The sequence below is a fragment of the Cryptomeria japonica genome, chromosome 6 (assembly GCF_030272615.1).
Source record: "Cryptomeria japonica chromosome 6, Sugi_1.0, whole genome shotgun sequence".
NCBI lineage: Eukaryota > Viridiplantae > Streptophyta > Pinopsida > Cupressales > Cupressaceae > Cryptomeria > Cryptomeria japonica.
Genome location: NC_081410.1, coordinates 547,919,645 through 547,945,161, shown reverse-complemented (window position 1 = coordinate 547,945,161; position 25,517 = coordinate 547,919,645). Strand labels below are relative to the sequence as shown.

Below are 25,517 nucleotides of genomic sequence, written 5' to 3'. Positions count from 1 at the left end.
CTGCAGAGTATCCCTAATCAGACTTATATTATTATGACATGTATGAGCAATCATATCAGCCATATATGGTTAATCATGAATATGCAGAAATAGATATATAAATATTGTTACAGCACTTATTATGTTTGCACAGAAAATTCATACCAAATTGCAGACGGACTGCCTGAGTATTAATATCTTAAGGAATGTTAGATCTGAATCCTTCGATGATCTCTTGGAATGGTCAATTAGTTGTATAAATATCTATCCAACGTGGGTTAGGAGTCATATCCTTCCTAATAGCTATGTCCCTCTAAAAAATGATGTCTCCTTAAATATGTCCGTTGCCCCTTGGCTTATTAAGTTGTTGTTAATATTAAACTCATGCCTTTCCAGGCATCGTGTCTTTCAGGAACTCTCAGCCATCGTACCTCTTTGGAGATATTCTGTTTAAATATTTGTTAATATTTCAGATTGCTAATCAAGGGAATGAAATTATGAATGTCTTATATGATTTTTGTTTTATTCTTATTCTATCTTATCTCTATTTTGTCTTTTATGGTTTTGTCTTATACTTTCTGTCACATGTGTTGCATGTGTTAAATGAAACTGTCTGCATATTATAACTGTTCTTTGTAAAACAAGATCACTGCTGCTTTATACATGACAAGTAGCTGTTTATCAATATTGAATATGTCATCTCCGCTTTAGTAATATAATCTCTGTTCTACATATATTGTTGTACATTGATATGTTAGTATTTTGCTTCCTTTTTCGTGTGATGGAGATATATCAAGCTGGGGTCATGACAGTATGGAGCTTAATTTGCTCTTAGTGAGTTGGATTATGTGATATTGCTCTCATCTAGATGTCATCTTTAGCAATCACAAATGCTACATAATTGACAAGGAGACTAAGAACACTATTGCTCTTGGTGTAGAAGATCATTGTTTGTACAAACTAGTTGACTAGTCAAGGAGAATGCATTGACAACTATGAGTGCATTAGACATTAGTACAGCTTTGCATCATCGGTATGGGCACCTCAGTCTATCCTAGCTTTGTTAGTTGGCTTAAATGAACTTGGTAGATAGTCTTCTTGACATCTGACAACATATATAGGGCATTTGTAGAACTTGCCAATTAGGGAAGCAATAGAATGTTTTATTTGATGACAGGCAAGCTTGGAGAGCCAAAGAGAGTCCTTTAGTTGGTTCATGCAAATGTTTGTGGACCAATGAACACAACAATTGTTATTGGTGCTAGGTATTCTCTTTTATTTGTGGATGATTACAATAAGAAATGTGTGTTTTTGAAATTGAAATCCGATGTTTAATGAATTTCAAAACTTTAAAGCATTAGTAGAAAAAGATTCAGGTTGTTACATTACCTCTCTTACATTTGATAATGGAGGAAATTTTGTTCAAACGAATTCAACAACTTTTGTGTTTAACATGGTATGAAAAGATAGTTCACTACACCCTACACAATAGAATGGAGTGGTTGAACACATTACTGGAAATGTCATCTTCCCTTTGATGACACCAGGAATAGTAAATGCAATTAAGTAAGGCTATGTGGAAGTTGTAAATTGAAGTTGATAATGACATATCAAAGTAAAGCATTCTCTTGAACATACCATAATGTCATGTTACACATAGGAAGGTTATGACCTATTTATAGACTTCCAATGGATGAGATGAGATCATTTTTTAAAAACTCGTGTTTTTCCCTAATGGGCATTTTGGTAAATGAGGCCAGTATGATTTTGAGACATGTGGGCAATGTGTAGAAATTGTTGATGTACCAAATTGCCAATTTTAGGAAAATGGGCATTTTGGTACATAAAGAAGAATAGAGGAAAAAGTTGAGGAAGATTAGGGATGTGTGCCTCAAGACCATAATGACTATAAAGTGGTAATATGATTAGGCACTAAGTTCATAGGAGGAAGATTACATGGAGATGAACTAAGTGGGAAAGTGAACCTAGAGGAAGTTATGATCACATCTTTGGTACATACACATCCTTGTTTCATATGTAGAAGACCAACAAGTTACACTAAACAAGTGGAAACAATTTTTATCTGAGTTTTAAGAATAGGGGTTAGGGTTTTAGGAATGACAATTGTTTTTTTGATTTTGTCCATGACAAACAGAATAACTTATTGTGTTTCTATGAGTTCTTGGAATGAGAAGATGGGGTTTGGTGGTGACAAGTTTTTTCTTAAATTTTAGGGAAGCTTCTTGTTGCAATTACATGTTTTTTCCCTGACTTGACCTTTTTATTGAAAATTTTAGGGCAAACAAGTTACATTGGCATGACAGAAGTCACATGTACATTTAAAATGCGGGCACTTGTGTGTTTTTCACATTTTTGCATACAATGGGTAATGTAGGTTATCATTGCCAAATGTCTATTAATGGAAATTTTAATTATATTTATTAACTGTTACCTCATCTCCACCAATGATGTCAAATTTACTTGCTATTTAAATCCATGCAAGGAAATACTAGCTATCATGTTTTTAATTAAGTTTAAGATGATTTATAAACCTTTTTCCGTTTCTTTTGGGTTTGGCAAAATAATACTAGGGAAATGATTTTATAACCTTTAGTGAGTTATGCTTTTTATTTCTTCATACAGTGACCACTTCAAATTGTTCTTTTTCTTTAGAGTAAATGCCTAGAGTGGGTGTCTTCGTAATTAAAACAAATCTTTTATCTAATCCTTTTAAGTGGTGTTGGAATAGGTACTAGAGAATTTGAAAAGTTCTTTTTTAGGATGGGAAAATTGGGCATCCAAGGGTCTATATAAGCAAGGCTTCTAACCAGAGGATGTATGCTTGTTTATTATCTCATCCCCTTAACGAGATTGAACATCATGTTCATTTATCATTGGAGATTTCGGAAACCCCCTGATTTCCATCATTGGATTAGCAGATGGAAACCGACTGATTTCCATCACTAGATTAGTGGACAGAAACCCTTGATTTAAATTTGTGCAATCCCACCCAAAGATCATGTTGGAGCTTCAAAGTTGCAGATGGGAATGGAGATGGTTCATTGTAGAAATCATTTTTTGTGGTGGCTCACATAATGCCAATTTTTGTGGTATTTGGGCAGCTTTTATGCTCCTATATTTCTTGTTTAAGGTGGCTTCCATCAGTGCCAATCCTTGCAGATTTGGGGCAGCTATCACAGCGCCATTTTTGACTGTTTGGCAGCTTCCATGGCACCTATTTTCTGAGCCCTAGCCAGCTATTACAGTGCCATTCTTTGAGGGCATTTGGGTGGCTTCTTCAGCACCATTTTGAGACTGTTGGGGGCTAGGATAGCACCATTCATTGCTATTGTTATTTCTGTACATAGCTGGTGATTCAAAATTTCAAAATTGTTCTTGTATAGTTCATTGAATAAGGAAAAAGCAAAAAATTGTGTGGGCTGGTGTGTATAGTTCATGAGGGTTTGTGTTTCATTGCTGCAATACATCTGGTTTCTGGAAATCTAATATTCATTTAGTAATTCTGATTTGTGACAAAAAGAATTCATTTACAAAGTGTTGAGATTTGTGAAGTGAGTGTTATTTGATCAGATATTACATAGTATTCCATTTGGGGATATTACACTAGAGCACATATATATACTATATTTGATTATCCAAAACTCCTCTGATAATCTGAGGTAATCTTGCAATTTGGCTTCTTGCTATGCACCTTAATGCAAGAATATAATTCATATATCAACGTAGGACTTATGAAACAATAATTTGACAAATAATTTCCAAATCTACTCTGAAATTGAGTTTAGTTTTAATAAGCAGAGATCTTCTCCCATTTATTTGAGGAAAAATCAACACTCAACAAAATTCAGTAACTTAATACCATCAAAAGTGAGTAGCTGCAGCTGTTAGACTTCTAGTAGGAGAGAGCAGAGTGTGGAGCTTCATCATCAAGAACTGCAGCCTCCTAGTGGATTGTACTTCATAGCAGATAGCCTTATTGGCTTCATTTGCTCTTTTACTCTGTAGTTTGCATTTTGTGGGTTGACACTTGTATTTTGTATTATGTAATTGATTTTCAGATTCACACTTAGCAGTAGAACTATGTTGTTGTAACAGGCTAAACTTCTAGAGCAGAAATAGAATACAATCTAACATTCTAAACTTAACAATTGATAAACCTAGAATTGGAAATCTTTAAAAAAAAGCACAAGCAAGGAACTTTTACTTTCCTACTAGCATGAAGTAATATTAACTAATCAAGAAAGATTACAAATGCATGTAACAGTTTAAAGAACTACTTTATCATAATTCCATGTCAATTAAGAATAATAGAAGTTAAGAGTTATGGTATTCTGATATCAATCTGAATTCTTTATGCACCGAAGTATCTAACCGAAGGGAAAGTATCATCAGGGCGATTTACCACCCAACCATAGACTTGGTGATCTTCTGCACATCTTCCTACTAGAAGTGGCCTGCCCTTTGCAAGGGTGTAAGCAGGTTGATAGGTTTAATGCCATCTGAGTCCGGTGTTGACCCTACACAAGTCTAGTGGGTCACACACCATAAGTACCTCCTAACTAGTATGACTTTTGACTAGGTAGTGCATCTGGACCATGTGAACTGACAGATGCTTGCTTAGCACAGTGTCACCTTGGCCAAAGGTTTTCATAGTTGCAAGCACAATTAAACATGCAGTCAATGTTCACCATCCTATTTGGCTAGAACCAATATTTAGGGATTAGCATACTGACCAACTAGGCTGCCCCTTATGCTAACTGCATACTGACACAGGTTTTAGAGACACACTTGACTCTAGGTATAAGAACTTAATCTAACCATTCTAGGTGCAGACTTTGATGTGATATGATTATGGACATGTTCCATTCACAATATGTTTATGTTACTTTAATTAAGTTAATTGTTGTAGAGTTTAACAAGCACCATATTCAGGAACATGAGCTTGCATACTTGCACCCTCAAGTTTACAAATATACATATGCCTTCAACTCTCGGATTCACAATAGTTATCTCTACTTCTGTATTTCCAACAAATTCCGTAATAATGAACCTTGACTCACAGCATAAGAGTGTGTTTACTTGTTCAAAACAGAGATGAAAACCAGTGAAAGCCCTTTCTTATTTAATGCTTAAGAACTTAATCCTTGAACCCTATTAATCTGGTTATTTTTCCTCACTATACGTGCTATGGTGCTGGTACAAGTTGGTTAAGCACAATTTCAGCTACAGCATCTATTTCAAGTTATTTTCTGCATATACATACTACCATAGAGCATACTGCTGTATGCTTCAGCTTAATGAGTTGTTAATGACTATTAGTTGCTACTAAATTTTCTTCCCATATGGGTTGAATAAATATTCAAGTTCATTGTTTGCATCTTTGTTTGTAACAAGAATTGTTTCAGATTGTTTTGCTATTATTATAACTTCTTTGCCTCAGGTAGCCATGAATACGTTCAGCAATGCTATGTTATAGAGCTTAACTCCTTATTTAATAACAATACTGCTGCAATTATAAACATCAATGATATCAGATTACACAATCTAATCCAGAAATCTTGTAGCAAATCAATTCTAAACATATCGACCTAATATCTCAGGTCTTAAAATTTATTTCATTTTAATAAGAACAAAAATTCGAACAGTTCTTCTTTTCTTTTCTTTTTCAGAATTAAAAACAAATGAATACAGAGCTGGAACCTGGTTTACATGCCTTCTTTTCCAACTTGGTTAAGAATGCACTTCCTAGCCTCCAACGGCCTCTCAACTATGTCTCAGCTGCTCAGTTCACTTTTTGAGTTTACTCAAGCTTTCTTGTAAAGAAAAGAACCAGAACAAGTTTCTTTGTAATGATTTTTTCCAAGCCTTTCTTCCATATATAATGTACAGACTTTAAAAACAGCACAAATCACTTTATTCTAAAACAGTTATACGGTTCTCATTTCAATTCATGAGTTTTTTAGAATTAATTTCAATGAGTTTCATTCCTTTTAAACATCAGATTCCCTTTCTCACGATGCTGGGTTTGGATTATCCAAACCGACATAATCATTGATTTCAATTTCCACTATATTATATAGTGGCTGGTCATTACATGGCACCACCTACTAATATAAGTAGGGCCAGTAAACTGTGGTTGCAAATATATATATGCATAGCTATGGCCGAAATATATGTGGTTACTCACATATTCATTACTATAGCCTTCGGCCAATTATATTACATCGATCATGAGTAAAGAATGATTTGTAAGTTTAACTTAGTATCACTATGTGATGCTATATGTCTATGTGAGTATACTATATTTAGTTTATATATATACTTATGTATATACTTGTGCCACATTATCATGGTGCACACATATATACATATATATACATACATGTATATATGTACTAGATTCTACGTATATTGTACACACATAACCATTTATATATAAAGTACATTTTATTTAAATTAATGAATAAGTCTGGAGTGATTATCAATTCAATTCTTAGTTTGAACTTAATTATATGTTAGCTTAAATCAACATCAAGAGTTCTTATTAACAGGGAACCTTAACAACTCAATTGAGAGTCTGGGGTTAACCAAAATGGGTACCTAGATAACATCTCCACAACCTTAGGTTCTAACATAACTTGACATGACCAATACTGATAGGATTCAGAGACTCAGATGTCAACTCGACCCTTCACCTGCTTACCTCCCATACCTGATGATACTTTCCTTCCCTTCTTGGAGGATGTTGAATTTCCTGCAACCAATAGGTCATAACAATGTAGTTAGGCCAAAATCTTATCAATTATTCTAACATGTATAAATATAATTAGATAGCAATATAAAACTTATTGACTTATCAAATGATCACATTTGAAATTCTGAACCACTGTTCAATGGACATTAATTAAACATCACTCATAGTGCAATTCAAAGCATAGCATAGTATCGGTGAAAAAGAGGGATGTAACAGTTGTAATGCACACTGTAGCGTGCACTGTGTGTGTGTGCAATTAGTATGAAATATTTTGGGCAGACTTATAGAACCATTGAAAGATTTTACACAAGTAATACCATACTGCAATTCCACTCATTTTGTTCAATAACATATTACATGTTTATAGTATTTCCACATCCTATATTATAGGAACCATCCTAAAACAACTCCCTAATTATATGAGTTGTTCTAACAACTATATACCGAAAATCTCTCATACAACTAATTATATTATTCTATGCATGTGATACATTATTACTAACAAACATATCCTAACAAACAAATGTGAACATTAACTTCTAACACCCCCTTAGTGTGAACATGGGAAGAATGTACATCACATGAACTTGAAACAAAATCATATTCCTACGCATACTTTTAGGTTCGCATGCTGCCATTTGGATAATGCTGCACATGATCACCTACATATGAGAACTTATTCAGCTTTCATTTCCAATGGTGTAATGTCCCCTTCTTGAAATAGGATTTATTTAACAAATAATAATAATAAATTAAAATATAAAAGAATAAAAATAAAATAAAATATAATTAAAATTTAGTTAAGTTTAATGAATGGTCAAAAGGCATGAAATGAAAATTTGTGACTCCCTCAAACATGAAATATAAAAGGGAGAGGAGAACTTCATTTGGGAAAAAAAGAGATGAAGGAAGAAAGAAGGGAGCAAAGGACTTAAGAAAGCATTAATGGGAGGAAGATAAGGAAGTGACTCTTTCAAAGGGGCAGCAATGATGAAGGGTTGTGACCCTTTCGAAAGGGTGGTAATTGTGAAAGGTTTTGACTATTGCAAAGGGCAAACATGGTGAAGAGTTGTGACATTTCCTCACATTGGGAGATATATAAAGGAGAAGGTTTCATTTGAGGAGGACATCCAAGGGAGATCAACTTGGGGAATATTTTATTATTCTTAAGGGCAACAATGAAAAGTGGTGACTCAATTCTTATGAAAGGTTGTGACCCTTCCACCAATAAAGTATAGATGAGAATTCATTCCAAGCATTGAAAGGGACTTGTCAATCAATGGAGGAAATCAAAGGAAATCAATACAATTAACATCAATTCTCTTAAGAAATAAAAGAATCTTCAGCAATCAAATATAGATCGAACCATTCAGCAATAGCACTCATCCAAGAGGGCAGTGTTCAACTTTCAAAGAGGGAAACAACATCGAATTGAATCTGTCCAAATTACCACAACAGACTGAAAATACATAACCTGCAATAATTCGACAAGTATAGTGGGCAAGATTTGGTGTCCTCCCGAAAGGGAACATTACAAATAGCTGACCATACTTCCAAGAAGTCCGACAGTTAATTTGAACACTTTCAACTGCAGTAAGCCCAACCCTTGTGGCTCATAATCTTGATTCAGACGCAAGACACCTCTCATCAACCTTTTATGGTTTTCACATAGGTTTACCACAAACTTGGACACAAACAGAAACACATTCGTCTGTTCACTTCATATGGTTTTTTGGATCACCACTAACCTTTTCAAGATCCATGATCTGCATTACACTAGTGCTTTTGTTAATTACAAGACTTTACACTAGGAGGTTACATAAGGAAATGCACTCATGAATAGAAATAGCCACTATTGTTGTTCATGCCGCTACATCTCTGACATCATCTAAGAAATTTTCATTGCCACTAGAGATGGAATATGGATGTTATATCCCCTCTCGATGATGTGAAATTTTCAATTATTAAAAACATAGAAAATAGAAGCACACACTACAATAGAAAACAAAACACCACCAAAGCTGATAAGTGAGCATATCATTCGTGATTGAGGAGAGGACGCTGAATATCCTCCTTCCTCCATTGCCTCTTGCCTCCAATTGATTTGGTACTTATTTAGCAAATTTGGCTATGAGGATGAGTTTTAGGATGCCCCCCTTTTGATGTGGCCTTCCCTTTTACAAACCATGGGAGTATCGGGTACCACCGATCATGCACTCCAAATACACTTTTATGTGGACAATAAGATACAAAACATACCAAGGAAAGTCCTACAAGAGCAAAAAGGGACAAATGTCAACTCTCATAGAACATTAAATCAAACCAAATGGAAAGTCTATAACCCAATATATGTTCTTCACAAACCTCTCTCTCTCTCTCTATATATATATATATATATTTGTAAAATGAATAAATCTACAGTGACAATTTTATATCAAAGAACTTTTCTATTCCGTGATACCCCATAGATACAAGTACAGATTAAAATTTTAAACCATCTTTTCAACCCAACGACCATTACATCTAGTTGAATAGAGACAAGAAGCATGGGCTCTGCTATTTGTATAGCGCAACCTAGATATATCAACCAATATCCTCACATCTGGTAATGATGATGTTTGGTCACTATAAACTGACAACTCCTTGATGGCATTATGATTGTGGAGGAAGGGTAGGGACTCCGGATTGACAACGAGAAAGGCATGCAAGCAGAGATTATTACAAAGATTTTTCACTGAAATAGAAATCTCAGAGCAAAAAAAACTTCCAATGCAGATTCTATACACTCCCTTCATGAGAAAATATGCAAGTTCGAGCTACTTTCTTTGCAAGGTGCTCAAAAAAAAACATTGGGAAGCTACAGCGGCCTTCGACCTGCCACTTGCTTGGTGTTTGACTCACTTTCACCTCTTATCTAAAGAACAATTCTAAATTGAAAGCTTTGCATGAATACGTTATGCAATACTATGATCTACTCGCCATTTCTTTTGATAGGATGACTTCTGCTTCCAACGGCGTAGAAACTTCAAAGAATATTAAAACCTTTTCAAAAGCTTATGAGTTTTGTGATCAATGATTTATATGCTTGGAGAACAATTTCTCTTACCTTCATATGGCAACATTGATTGACGCTTCAATCTCTTCTCCACAGTGAATGCTTTACTCTTCCTCGCCTAGCAAGAAGAATACCTCTAAATTTTTCCAGTATTTTACTTTGTTCACACACAGTCCCAGTCAAATTGCTCAATACCATGTCAGAGATTTTGGGCAGAATTATAGAACCATGCAAAGATTTTACATGAATAATACCATGGTGCAATTCCACTCGTTTTGTTCAATAACATATTACATATTTATAGTATTTCCACATCCTATATTATAGGAACCATCCTAAAACGACTCCCTAATTAAATGAGTTGTTCTAACAACTCATATAACTAAAATCTCTCATACAACTAATTATATTATACTATACATGTGATATTTTATTACTAACAAACATATCCTAATAAACACATGTGAACATTAACTTCTAACAATTAATACGACTTTAAATATAAAAAACATAAGTTCTTGCTTTTTTGAATTTTCCTGTATTTTCTGGGTTCCCAATATTTTTCTGTTTTTTTGCTGATTTATGCCGAGAAGTTGAAACTATATCTATCATTTGGTTTTTTGAGAAATTCCTGAGAAATATATATGCTTATGTTTCCTGCGTCAAATTCTTGATAGTGCATAATCCACGGATGAAGGATTTTGACATTATGATAGACAGTGACACCATCTTGATTACTAATCCTTTTGGATTATTGACACCCTTGGCCTAATGGATCATGACTTATAACTTTAAACATTAGATTTTCTGACTTTTGACTTGATCCAAGAGTCATCACCTTCAATTCTGGCAAACTTAGTGGACTTTTTTGAGAATGGACATAAGAATATTATTGGTTTTGAATGAGTCCCCAATTTGAAGTGATTATCAGTTGAAAATCTCTAGATGTTTATCTAGAAAAAAATAATAGAAATAAAGCAATGAAATGGAAAACACCTGGCTATGAAATATTCATTGGTTATCTTTGAGTAGTCCAAGGTTCAGATAAAGATGGGCCTTCTAAGTCATTATAGTATTATCTTGCAAATAAATTGATTTCAGACTTGATGCATGCATGGAAGGACAGTCATATAGCTTATACTTGAGACTATTTTTTAGATATTGGATGCTGAAATTATGAGATTCAACTTCCCTTGATTCTTAGTAAAGAATAAATATTTTGGCAAACTTCTCAAGTAATGTATTATTAACCAAGAATTGAAGGAGGGAAACTTTGATGATTCTTTATGCCTGAAAATTACTACTTGATTTTGTTTACAGATGTCCGGTTTGCACTACAAAGTTCTCTGTTGTCCCCCCTCATACTGGGTTGACTTCTCGCACATTGAAAGTTATCACCAATTACTCATGTGAATGGGCTAGCGTCATTTGTGTATTGGTAGGTATTGTACAATTTTTATTGGCAATGTAAGTAAATTCTTGTTAATTACTGGGTATCTTGCTTGAGTTCTCTATTTCCTTGAGTGATATATTGGCTTCATATATTTTGCAAATTTGTTTCTTACAAGTCTGGACGATTGGCATTTTCCTTTCAGATTGTTTACTCAATAAGACTCTTAAAAATGTTTGTTGTATCCATTATCCAGTGTGCTTGCTACTTTGCTCTTGCTGGTCTCAACTTGCAGACGATTCTGGACGAATTTGAAACTGCATTGGCCTTGGCTCGAGAAATTTTACCATGTAGTTTTAACATCAACACAGAAGAGGAATGCTTGTCGTGGGCATGCAGGTCAGTATAGGGATTGAGAATTTGGTGGTAATCTTGTAACCTCTATGAATAACCATTGATAGCATAGGTGTTCAATTTTTGATTTGGAGGTAGGCAGAAAACTATAGTTTCTTGCTTTGGAGGTAGTGCTCCAGAGAATGCTATGTTATTGAGTACACTGTTCCCTCTCCCAAATATGCTTAGATATTGATGTGATACTCTTTGTATACATTTCAGATATGTATTTGTATCTAGGACATTGTGTGTTGCTGAAGAGATTACCAGATATAGCTGATATGAAATCTCAGCCTGTGAAAATTCAAAAAAGAGGAAAATAAATTAAAATACAGGAATTAACAAATAAAACAATTTTTCATCATTTTACTCATCTCTGTGCTTATATATGGAGGATACTTGGGTCAGAAATCGCTACATGGAATTCTTTTAATATATGTTTTTATTTATTTTTTATGCATTTTATATTCTTGTCACATCATACAATATATCCATGGTCGTCTAATTCTTTTTCCTATCCACATTGAATTTCCTACTTGTATTGGAAGCATATATTACTATACTCACCAATGCAACCTAGGGCAAAATATGTATGTAGTGATTGCTGTTTTCCTTTACATGGAGATCTGAGATTTTCCTATGATTTTTTTTTTGTGGTGTCAAAAAAATCCCTTTGGCTTAGATGCCATGGTTGTGGGTCCATTATTCCATTCAAACCATCAGACTAGGAGCTTACAAAAGGATAATGATACCAAAGGAGAAAATAGAAAAAATCTGATTGTATGTAATAATAAGGGTACAATATGACTTGATATTTGAGCTATTAATATGATCAATATAGGCTACTAACATCCTAACTAACCCTAATCATCTTGATTTTTTTCTTTGTATGTAGAAGTTCACTTTATTAACTATAATTTAGTTTCATTGTGTATGTGGGAGTACACTTTATTACGTATAATTAATTAATTTATATTTGTTGACTCATTTTTAACATTATGTGTGCTGTGCACGTAAAGGTATTGGAATATATAATTAGGGAGGAGTGTATGTGTCTTGCTTTGTAACAATCCCTTGACATATACACCCTATATGTCTGATCTGAGTTGCATGTGCTTGTTGATTGCCTGTTCCATGTTGGTGTTCACAGCTTTGAACTAATACAATATGCCAACCACATCCTTTGCACCTGCAATTAACCATATTAGAGATTAAGGTTTTAGATTACCCCTAACCTTAAAAATATTTAAATTTGAGGGTTTGGTATTTTTTTCTTTTTGATTGAAGATCTTCAGCATCCCTTTGTTATTGAGTGTATTTAAACTTATTTTCTTGGGCATAGAGCTAATACTAAGGCATGTTTTCTAACTTAGCTTTCATTTTAATGCCCAAATTGAAGTGTGCTCTGCATTCATTTTATCCAAAATCACAATAAAACAAAAGAGCATGTAGAACAACATGTGTGTTTGACTCGAACACCAAAAAATGTACAAGCATCCATATTGCCGATTTTACTTATGTGATTGGTTCACATTCCATCCAAAGGAGGTTCCATCATTAAATATTACATTTACAAAAGAGGACTCAAGGTCCTGAATCATAATATGAAAATGAGAACCAAAGACAAGGAGAGGACCTCCACTTGCATGCTGACCAAAGCTCCTCCAAATATGAAGCCTCCGAGAGCTTTGATTCTCAGTGGTGGTATCCATGTCAACCAACCTTGTGGTACCCTTAGGTCCAGCTCACCATGCTAGGAGATAGTCACTTGGGAACAATCACATCACAGTCATGTGAAACAAGGAGCATGGCTCACAAACACGCCAATCAATATATACACATGGCATCAGAAGAAATGAAGCATAATCAAAGCATGCATATGGCAGAAGTATGATTACATTAAATGCATATAGGCCAATATAATGATTATCAATACCAAAACACAAGCACAAGGGGATAAGCCACATCACATAACATACAACACATACATAATCATGTGCAACCATGGTCTCATATTGCACAAACATACTCACGTGCACTCATGGTCTCATATAGCATGGACCTAAACACGTGCAATAAAGGTCTCTTTTCATCACAACATGGTCAAAGACGGGTCTCTCATTGGACACCAAGTCCAATGACACCAAGGATGATGACCCCATTGGTTCAAGAGGAGCGTCATCGCAAAGCTCGAAGGGATGGCTAAGAGGAGTTGGATATGTACCAACTTGCCGACGCGAGGACCCAACTATTAAGGACCAATGCTCCCTAAGTGGGATGCCTTCTATGCTCATACTAGGCCTATATGAGTGCTCTGGCTATGTCATAGGAATCATTATCTTGGTTATTTTTTAATTACCTAATGTCTTTAGTTATCCCTTTATTCATAAGCACTTTGCTTGTCGTATCCCTGGGCCTTCTTTGTGCCCTAACTAATGTCAAGAGCCACCACATTCCTACACCCTACACCTCAAAGGCTCAAACCCTAGGTTCATCACGTCAATTCACTATTTGGGCTTGGTAGGTATTTCAATGTAAAAATTTTGGGGAATAAAATAAAGTCTCAAAAGATTCTAAATAAAAAAAGGAGACTAATTTTCCTGCATTAAAATTCATTCAAAATCACTTACAATTATTTAAAAAAAAATAATTTACATTGACAAAACCATAAAAAAATTCAAACTCCATCGATGAATGCTTGAAAGTTCAAATTTTAAATTTCAAAATTCTAAACATACCCTTTGGTTGGAAATATTCACAACACCACACTTTTGATATAAAATTGACATTTTCTAAATTTTGGAAAATTTTGGCATGCCCATGGCTCAAAATGGGCATTTCTCAAAAATTTAAAACAATTCAACTTCTCAATTTAAACATATGGAATTGAATCTAAATAAAAACCTTATGCTTTGTTAAAGGTAACCATGGCAAACGTCTAAAGAAAGAATTTAAAACATGGAGAAACAGGATACAAATATCTCATGTTTTGCTCACACAAAAATATCAATTTTTCTCCAGTTTTGGGATGCAAATCCATGTGAAATGCAACAATCTTTCAATCCTTCCCTTTTCAATACCTCATGTTTGCTCACACAAAATTATCCATTTTCTTCCAATTTGGGGATCCAAATCCATGCGAAATGCAAGTCTTTCAATCCTTACCTTTTCAATCCTCATCGCAGCCCAAACAATCCAAACACCAATTCCATGTAAATTCACCCTTTTTCCAATTTTAGAAGAGAGGGTTGAGAGGGAGAGTGTTTTCAAAAAATCAAAGAATGAAATACAAAGACCGAGTCTTCTTTTTTCTTTTTCTTGGTTGATTGGTAATGGGCCTAAGACGATAAGATGTACATACCTTACCCCCTTGTGGGATTTGAACTTGTGACCTCTGTTTCAAGAGCACAAGTTCTCTACCACTAGGTCAACTCAAGCTGTACTACATATACAAATACATCATAGAATCAGTCGGTTCTCAAGTTTGAGTCATGTGAGTCTGCATATCTTCTCGTATGCTCTGCTCTTGCATTTCCATGTGACCCTGAGCATTAGAAAAGAATAGATGCAATAGTTTGTAAGGGTGTGCAAATATTTTGTTTTTGTAATAATAAAAGAAATCATAGCCATTCGGTTGCCAGCCTCCGTTGTTGTTTTGCCCACTTACTGCTTAGCTGCATGACCTAAAGAGTCAAAATGGTATCAGAGCCTCTAGATTCAATTTTCTAATATTTGGCTTTTAGTTATCAAAAGGTTCTAGAGTGCCTTCTTAAGATGTTGAGCTTTTCAATCTTGATATATTGTCATCTCAAAATTGTAATCAGGAGATTCTTTCCATCTCATTTTCTATGGCAATCCCTTGCAAGGCACCTTCAGGTTTTAAAGCTGTTAATAAGCATATCAACGAGTTTGCAACAATGATGAAAAGATAAGAGGAGATAGGGTCAACTGCCTCAATCCTGGGGGAAATGGGAAGAATGCTATTATCTCACAGTTTATCATAACTGCGAGATTGGAATATGAAATACTACTACTCAACCATTTTCTCCATTTAGAGCAGAAATCAATTTCCCGTAGGATTGCCCAAGTATGTTGTATGCCTTATTTGCTGAGTCTTTTTCTTTTTTAATATTCAATTCTATTTTCATTTTTATTTTGTTTCCTTTTCTATTTTTCATTTTTCACAAAATACAAATGACCATTGAATTGAAATACCTAATTTGTTTTTTTGTCAAAGACGATTAAAATAATACAATTTAATCCTTTTTCTTGGCAATTCAAATATTGAATAAATTTTTTAAAGCCCAAAGAATAATTTTCAAATGACGAATTTAACTACTCGCAACAATTAAATATTATTTCTAATGCATTTCAGATAACATTTCCTTTTTCTTTTCTATTTTAAATTTCTCGATTCCCAATCGATCAAGCACTATTCACATGCAAGATTTAAATCTTTAAAATACAATTGCATGTTAATGAAAAATAAATAATCAGATTAAAAAGACACATCAACAGTTTTCCACAACATAGGTACCTGAATCACACCATTGCTTTGTCTCCAAAACCATAGGGGAAAACATAGACTCATGTTGCACTCAACAGAGTGCAAGAGTGGCTTCCAAACACAAAAGCCCATAGTTGCATCTCTGATTAACCACCGTTGGGGAAAACTCAGACCTGCATATCAGTTGGAGAAATAACCACCTGTATCCACTCAACGCATATGTTAGGTGTATCTACTCAATATATAATAGCTGAAGCACATGAAAATCATCCAATAGGGTTCAACATCAGATAAAACATATATTCATGATACATATACTGATAACCATGAAATAATTCATTATGATAACTAGACAACATAATACGTGCATCTCAAAGAATACAACATTAATGAAATACACCGGGTCCTCACAAGGGACTTGGCACACTGGTATAAATGCATCACAATGCAACCAAAACACCAACAACTGATATGTTGAGGAATACCATCTCAAAAAATGTGTGTGATCCAAACACACCATACAACACTTAAGGCGACAAGCACAAGCACGATTTATGCATCCCTTGATACATATTCAAGAACAATGCCAAAACCAAGACATCTGGAGGCAACAAATGGCAGGGCATCACACTAGGCTTTTAAACAAGGGGCAATGACTGCCTACCATAAGAATCATATCATGTTGTCAACTCTTCTTTTATTGATTACAATGTGTTTTTATGATTGGTAGGAAAATCTACCTCATTATCTCTGTGTGTTGTATATGATCTCTGGAATGTTTGTAGATATTTTATTTCTATTGATCATAGTCTTCCATTTAAAAATTCAAATGGTACTAGAGGTTCGTGTGTAAGACCCTTAGGCTTTGGTCTTTGCAAAGGCAATAGTGGCAACAGATGAAAGGAAGTGTTTGGTCATATTTGGCATTTTCGTGGTGATCTAAATTGGATCCATGAAAAACAGCATAATTCAGCTGAGGAATATAATTAGCAGAACTCTAAAGTTTGTGTGATTGATCAATTGCTTGAGAGATGCTTCCATCCTATTTATGATAGACTTGAACAAGGTAGAGAGAACATTGAAACGTGTGCAAGAAGGCTTAGCAATGATTCAAACATTTTGGGGCCTACTATGTATAGGTAAAAACAATAGAACCAAATACCAAAAGGAAGATCAGTGATTGTATGAATGAATTGCTCAATTGTCAGCACAGATATATCCCTTGTTGTCAAGAGAAGGCAGAAGTTTGTTTTGAAAGAGTTATTGAGGCAGAAGATGGCCATACAAATGAGTGCAGTAGTCAAGTGTGATGAATAAACATGTAATCCATTGCATGGTAAACTGACAGAGCACTGTATGTTGAATTGGTACTTAATCAATTTATTAATTTGATCAGCAACCATTCATCAAATGTAACTATCTACTGCAAGAAGGAAAACATAGAATCACATGACCATAACACTAGATTTATGTGGAAAACCCAACGAAAAAGTTGCTTGGACCTATTGTCCAATTCCAGCCTCACAATAATATGAAACAGTGTTACATCTTTGTTTTAGGGCTGCAACGCAAGGAAGCTACAACTCCTTGAAATATAGTTTTAGTACAACTTTGTTTTAGGGCATCAATCCAAGGAAGCAACAATTAATGAAATATGATATTGGAACAAGGGAATGACCATGATTGATGGCTTTACTCCACTGATCAATCAACAATTATTTCTATTCTGCACCATTAACTGCTTCCGACTCACTGCCTTCAACATGTGCACATTATTACCACTCTCATCCACACCGTTGATGTGATTTTGAGGCACATACGAACACAGAGTAAAATGCCCAAAAGTATCTTATCCTCTCTTGAACAAAGTCTCTCAAATGCTGAAGATTCACATAAGGATCACTTGAGACAATTCCAAGGTTCCTAATATGTTGGGTCACGACGTGTGGATAAGCACAGTTGGTCGTTGTGATTGTTGTTTCTTCAAGGGGCCTTACATTGTACATGAATGCTTGAATTGCTGGAACTTTGATTCTATCTACTTGCGTGAAAAAAAAAGAGCAAAAGAGAAGGGTTTAGAAAGACTACAATACTCCTAGGAATGTAAGAGAAGAGTGAATGATTCGATGGAATCCTATTGGGCAAGGTATCTCCATCAAACCGAACAGTTTGACACAAGCTCAGTGCAATCTTCTAAGGTGCAATTCAAAGATGTTCAAATCATTATCATCAAACATTGATTACCATTCAAGTTAACGCATAAACAATGGATGTATAACAATTTAAGTTAAACTCATATAATTCCAGTTGACCACACAAGGCATACTCACAATCAGCAAGAGGCTAGTGGTATGGACTAAATGGATTCCACACAAATGCATTCAACAATTTTCTGCTATTCAATCTAATCAACATGAAAGTAAATGAGAAGTAGAAACCATGGGACTTGTTGAAATAACACATTTCACCATAACTTCAATGAAAGAGTATCTCTATTTACAAGTCTTAACAACAATTCCTCCTAATCTATTCTAACTGCTTGCTATCTAATATCTATCAACTATTCACTATTGACTCTGCTACTACCTATTCTCTAGTCTATTAACCTTTTCAAATGAAGAGCTTGAGTTTTATATAGAGAGCTCATTTTACAATGAATGGCTTGGATTGATTTGAGATCAATGGTCGAGATTTTACAATGAAACCCTAATTAGGGTTTGTTACAACAAACTTTATTCTGGTCAATGAAATAGCTACAATGCTTGGACACATGTCATTTCTTGAGCGTTTGACCAATCGATAGTGGGGGTAGGTGCATTAGAGTTTGTGCCCCCATGGGTGAGCTTGGTTCATTGAATCAAAGACATGTTGATGTAGGACCTCCTTTGATTGGTGTAGTGTCTGGGATGCCACCTCAATCTGCACTTGCAAACCTCATATCTCATCACAAGTAATATCCCTTGATACTCAACGTTAGTCACTTGCTCAATGTGGTGATGATGGAGGCATGTTTCCAAATTGTATCATGATGTTTGAGTTAATCTTCTAACTTTGATGAACTCTTCGGAAACTATCTTCTTGAATATCTCAATGCTGAAATCCATGAAGGTGCAAGGTGTAGATGTTGACTCCCTCTTAGTTTTGAATCTTGATATTGCCTTGGAATGAACCTTTGATGTCATAACCGCTTCTTTGCTCCAATTCTTTCTTTGTGATTCCCTTCATGCTGTTGATTCTTTCATCCACATCCTTGGATGTGTGGATCATGTTCTTGTATAAGTGAATGCTTCTTGTGTAGTCACCTTGCCGATGAAGTTTTACTCTTGAAGACATCTTCCTTATCTTGACCTTGATGTTGAAATTTCCTTCTTGGGATACTTGTTCCGATCTCCTCCAACCTGGTTCCTTTGATTTCTTTCTTTACCTCTTGCAGAACAAACAAATGGGTATCAAACACTCATGATATATAACCTTTACATACTCTCAATTTGACATGATCTCCTATTTTATGTGTTGTAGTTTTGATAGGCGCATCTATAGGGGAGATCACTCTTAAGAAGGAGCAAAGGAAGTGTAATTCGCTCCTATCAGGGAGCAATGGAGGTGCAATTTGCTTCTATCAGAGAGCAAAGGAAGTTCTCCAACACTTAGCAAAACTTGGCATATGCAACTTACCTCTTAATAAAGTGCAATCAAGTTCCTTGGATATGGCAAAAGAAGAAATTCGCTCTTGTGGATGAGCAATGGAAGTGATTTTCGCTCCCATGATGGAGCAAAGGAAGTGATTTCGCTCCTAAGGAGGAGCAAAGGAAATTAAGTTCAAATCACCTTCCAATCTCCTCTTAGCCCTATTTCATCAATTTGTCTCTCTTATACCAATCATGCCTCAAGTTTTTTAGTCTCCATGTGCATAATTCATCAAACTACCATTAAAGATTGTCTAGGAAGTCATTTCGCTCTCATAAAGGAGCAAAGGAAGAGAAATTCGCTCCAATCAAGGAGCAATGGAAGCACATTTCGCTCCTAAATGGGAGCAATGGAAATTATTTCACATGGCCAAATTTTCATCCTCTCTCTCCACTCCATCAACTCATCCCTTGAGTTTTTAATCCTTATGTGCAAAAGTCATTAAATCACCTTCACCAGATGTCTTGTAGATTACTTCGCTCCTATGATGGGGCAATAGAAGTCAAATTCACCCCTAAGGAGGAGCAATGGAAGCAAATTTCACTCCTGGAGAAGAGCAAAGGAAGTCACTCAAATTCACCCTTAGCTTGGTCTTATGAACTCATGTCTTGGTATTTTGCCCTCTATGCGTGTGAATGTATCAAATTAACCTCAAGGGAGGCTTTAGAATCAACTTCGCTCCTAAGCATGGCCAAAGGAAGGGAAATTTGCTCCTAAAGGGGAGCAATGGAAGAGGATTTCGCTCCTATAGGAGAGCAAAGGAAGTCACCTCATTTTCGCCATTCAGCATAGTTTCATCAACTTCTCATCTATTCATCAACTTAGATCTTGAGATTTTGCTCTCCTAGTGTGTAGATGTGTCAAATTATCATTAAGGGAGGCTTGGGAAGCAAATTCACTCTCATGAAAGGAAGAGTATTTCGCTCCAGATGAGGGGCAATGGAAGTGTTTTTCGCTCCTAAACCAAGGCAATGAAGTAACGTCCAGTTCACCCTCTAACTTGGTTTCATCACTTCATTCGTTAGGTTTTTGGTTTCCATGCACAAAAGGTCATCAAATAGCCCTCAATGAATGCCTTAGAAGTGAATTCGCTCTCATGAAGGAGCAAAGGAAGAGGAATTCACTCCAATTGAGGAGCAATGGAAGAATAATTCGCTCCAATCAGGGAGCAATGGAAGTAGGCTCAAATTTGCCATCTTGATCCTTTCCTTTGTCAAAATCATGATGCACTTACTTCTTTCCTTGATCAAAATGAGGTTAAAGGCACTAAACTTGATTCTTACCCTCAAATATGCTTAAGAAGTTCAAATCACTCCAAGGTGAAGGCAAGGGAAGTGGATTTCGCTCCTAAGAGGGAGCAAAGGAAATGACCTCCACACTTAACCCAATTCAAGGTTGTTGATCGAAGATTGCATTCACTACTCAAATTAAGACATCACATGGTGATCAAATGGGGTTTTAGATGTCATAGGAGGCTTGGAGAGGAATTTAGCTCCTGAGAAGGAGCAATGGAAGTGAATTTCGCTCCTAGGAGGGAGCAAAGGAAATTTTCATACACAATCAAATTTTGCTCCTGCAACTTGCCTCTCACTGAAGTAAGATCAAATCACTCGGATGACGAAGGAAACACTTGCATAATTGACTAGGCTTGATCTAAGAGACTCCACCATTCAATCTATTGTTTATGCTATGCAATCATTCCACTTTGATGGCCAAGGAAGAAATTCGCTCCAATGTCTAGGCAATGGAAGTGAATTTTGCTCCAATTGAGGAGCAAAGGAAATGACTCAAAGAAAATCGATCTTAAATATGGGCAATTGAAATTCGTTCCTGTGGAGAGGCAAAGGAAGTGCATTTCGCTCCTAGGAGGGGCCAAAGGAAATTTTCATATACTTAGTCAAATTTTGCCCTTGCAACCTACCTCTTAATGGAGCATGATCATATCACTTGGATGAAGAAGGAAACTTTGCATAATTGATAAGACTTAATCCCAGGAATGCATCCTTCAAACCTCCTTGCTTGTCATGCTCAAATCGACACTTGACTTGACACCCCCATTCCATGGAAGAGCAAAGGAAATTTTCCCATACTTGGTCAAATTTTGCTCTTGCAACTGACCTTCCTTACCTACTATGCTCAAATTTTCATCACTTGACCTTCTTCCAACCTAAGGAGGGAGAAATGACTCTACGATTGCCTAGCCACTTGAGAAAGTGCACTTCTTCAAACGAAAGGCCAATAGCAAAAGACCTTACTACTACCAACAGCTAAGCTAAGACACTTATCCTAGAAAGCGAAAAAAAGTGGGGGTCCCCGTTTGCAATGGGGCAATGTGTGAATATGTCACAACACACACCTTTCAACAATCTTGATCTTCTTTATATACACATCCTCTACAATCTTAAAAGCATCAACTGAGTCGGCTTCAGGATGAAGTAGATGGGATACATATGGATTTCACCAGTCGGCCACATAATATACCCTTTGCAAGTAATCAAAACATCAATTAGGTCGGTTGTAAATGAAACATGTAGTGCACTACTTGTCGGCCACAAAACAACCATATCAAGAGAGATTATGCATTGCGGTGAAAGATAAGATTCAAGTAGGCCCAAACACATCTGAATTTTCAACTCTCAAAGTGGTGTGAACACAGAAAATGGCACAAACATGAAAACCATGACTTGTCGGCCCATTATCCATTAGACACCTTGAGAAACAATATTGAACTATTTTGTGGTACTCAAAGGAGATGAATATCACTATGCGAATTAAGATACATACGCTTTTACCTTTTTCAAACAACTTTGCATATATCCTTTTCAATTTTTGATTGATACATGCTAGCACAAGTGCATAACCACTTGTACAGGTGAAGATAAAGCATACCAAGCAATCTGTGTCACTTTGACACTTTGAAGACTGAGCATGCGGTACACCAAGTCATCTGTGTTAATTTTTAGACTTTCAGATTAATACAATACTCAGAAAATAGAAATCTATCTAAATTTCCAGATTAATTTTGATTGCTGTTAGTGTTAGGATTTTCCAGAATTAAGCATAAGTAGAGAAATGAACAAAATGAATTCACAACACACAAGTACCCTGGGAAAACCTCCTAGGAGGAAAAACCCAGCAAGAAAGATCCTCGGATCTGATTATGTATTAAGCATAATGTACTGATTACAACTTATCTCTTAGGGCTTTGATGAAGGAGTTCACTCAGCAATTAGGTCAGCACACAAGCTGCTTCTTAGGTTGTCTTCATCAATCAACAATAGGTCTGTAGTCTGCTGTTCAGGTCTGCACTTCTCCTTAGTGGATGAATCAACAATCAGATTTGTTCTTTCAGCATTCACAAGTCTGCTACAGTTCTGAGATAATATGCAGGGCCAGCACCTCTACTTGGATGGAGATCGCACTTTCAACAGCAGAGATGACAATGAAGGAGGAGCTACAAAGTTCGCACTTGACTGGAAATGAATTCACACCTTTCTGATGTATTTCGCATTAGCTGGTTGCAGACCGAATTTCACAATTGATGTATGTGTTGCAAGTGTGTGTAATGTTTCATTTTGCATCTTTATTTATATCCATCTTATCCTTAAGTAGGTCGGCTTTAGAATGTGGTATTTTGGCGCCAAAGATATTTTATCTTTTGATTTAGTGTAGCGTGTCCTTTTAAGAGGCTGGCCCTATTTTTTTTGAACTCGCCACATAGTAAAGAGGGCCCAGCCCCACATGCTAGAGGAGAGGCTAAAGGGCCCAGCCCTTTAGGGCGGATTCCAATGTTGCCTTAGGCAATTGGAATCTGCTCTTCACCCTAATTAAAACCAACAATCTGAAACTTGGATAGAGCATACCTTAGACGTCCATGAGCCTATCCTCAAAATTGCATAACCATGTCAATTAGTATGGAGGAATGCGAAGCATTCTGTCTTGACCTTTGACACCCTTTACTCTGCCTTGGCATAGTTCGGTATACAAACATCTCTAATTTTCTTTGTGGAAGAGGTTGTGGCACGAAACTTTGAATATAACATCTTTGTAGCTCAACAAGCTTAACTCCTAAAACGCAAGACTATATCTTGCTATACGGAGGAGTGCAAACTATTAGAATAATATTTTTTTATGCTTTTAATACCTACAGAACTATTATTCCTATATATTGTAATATTTTCTCAGTTAATAGACATGTTAGATTTTTACTAGTGAATCTCTGATTTTCAAATGGTATCAGAGCTCACAGGTGAATTTTTTCGAAATTTTTTGTAATCCTAATCTTGTATTAGTGAATTTTTTTCGAAATTATTCTTGTTTGTTTTCTAAAACCTATCTAGGGTTTTGAGTCTTATTTTCCAACTTGTTTTTTGCATCTGTAATCCGCGACTTACATTTTCGCATGAGATTTTTTTTTCGTCTTTTCCAAAAAGCGCGGATACCCACGTTGGGATTTCTTTTTTCCGCTTGTTGTTTGTGGGTTGTTCTACCAACGGCGCCATGATTTTTTTTCATTGCGCCTGTTTTTGCCGCTTGTGTTCTTGTTTGACCACGCAATTTTGTTCTTTGGCATTGGCGAAAACAACAAAAAAAATTGCAAATCATTGTTTTTAATCTGGTGATTTTTTGTGACCAGGGGTTTAATGTTACTGCGACGCGACCTTCTCTGCATGCGAGTTGTCTTTCTGTATGACGACTGCATCGTCTAAGATCATTCACGTCGGTTTCTTACCCTTTCGCGTTTGTTTGTGCCTGCCTTTGCAACTCGCGACAAAAAAAAAACTCTTTTTCAAAATTCTGATATTTGTGTTTTTTTTGGGTTTTTTGAAAACTCATTTGGGTCTTTGTCCATTTTTTTTGGGTCTTCCGAAAAATTTCTGCCTCGCCTTTGCAACTCGCGACAAAAAAAAAACTCTTTTTCAAAATTCTGATATTTGTGTTTTTTTGGGGTTTTTTGAAAACTCATCTGGGTCTTTGTCCGTTTTTTTTGGGTCTTCCGAAAAATTTCTGCCTCGAAAACCATGCTAGGGTTTCAATTTTTGCCTTAGAATCCGACTTGTGGAATTTAAAAAAAAAAACCTTCTCTTTCCATTTGTTGGTTTTCGTGCATTGGATTTGTGCCTTCACTAGTTCTACCTTGGGGTACGTGATGGCATCTCTGACAAACATTATGCTCGAAAGTAGCTAGAAATTCAACGATCGCAACTACAACACCTGGAAGTAGCGCATGTTGACAATTTTTGAGTACCGATGTCTTGATGCAGTTGTTCTGGGCACGTCTTCACGTCCAACTACTGCCGGAAAAGATTAGGACAAATGGGATGAGCGCAACCACGAAGCTATTATGCTCATTAAACTCTCTGTCATTGATGAGCACCTTAGGTACTGTCCAGAAAAACTGCGAAGGAGATATGGGATCATTTGATTAGTCTTCATGAAACCTTTGACAAGAGCAGAGCATTCTTTTTGAAGAACATGCTCTTTTCGATTATGATGGACGAGAGGACACCTCTGCAAAATCACTTGACAAAGATCAAGGACATCCGTGATCAACTTGAGGCGATTGGTCGCACTATGGAGGAAGAGGACATGGTCGTCATCACTCTGAAGAGTTTGTCCAAATCTTATGAGCATTTCATCGAAACACTCAGTATCACTTCCACTGACGTTGATTTGAAGTTTTCCAATCTTTGTAACAAGCTATTACAGCAAGATCGGTGGCGACAACAGT

General features: G+C 35.9%; 1 protein-coding gene across 1 annotated transcript in view; it reads left to right on the top strand.

Moving 5' to 3' along the window:
* Nucleotides 1-25,517, top strand: part of LOC131073032 (uncharacterized) — a 55,777-nt gene that overhangs the window by 3,869 nt on the left and 26,391 nt on the right. The window contains exons 4-5 of the mRNA XM_058009386.2: nt 11,130-11,247; nt 11,456-11,598. Coding sequence (XP_057865369.1) covers nt 11,130-11,247; nt 11,456-11,598 — 261 coding nt within the window. The remainder of the gene's footprint in view (nt 1-11,129; nt 11,248-11,455; nt 11,599-25,517) is intronic.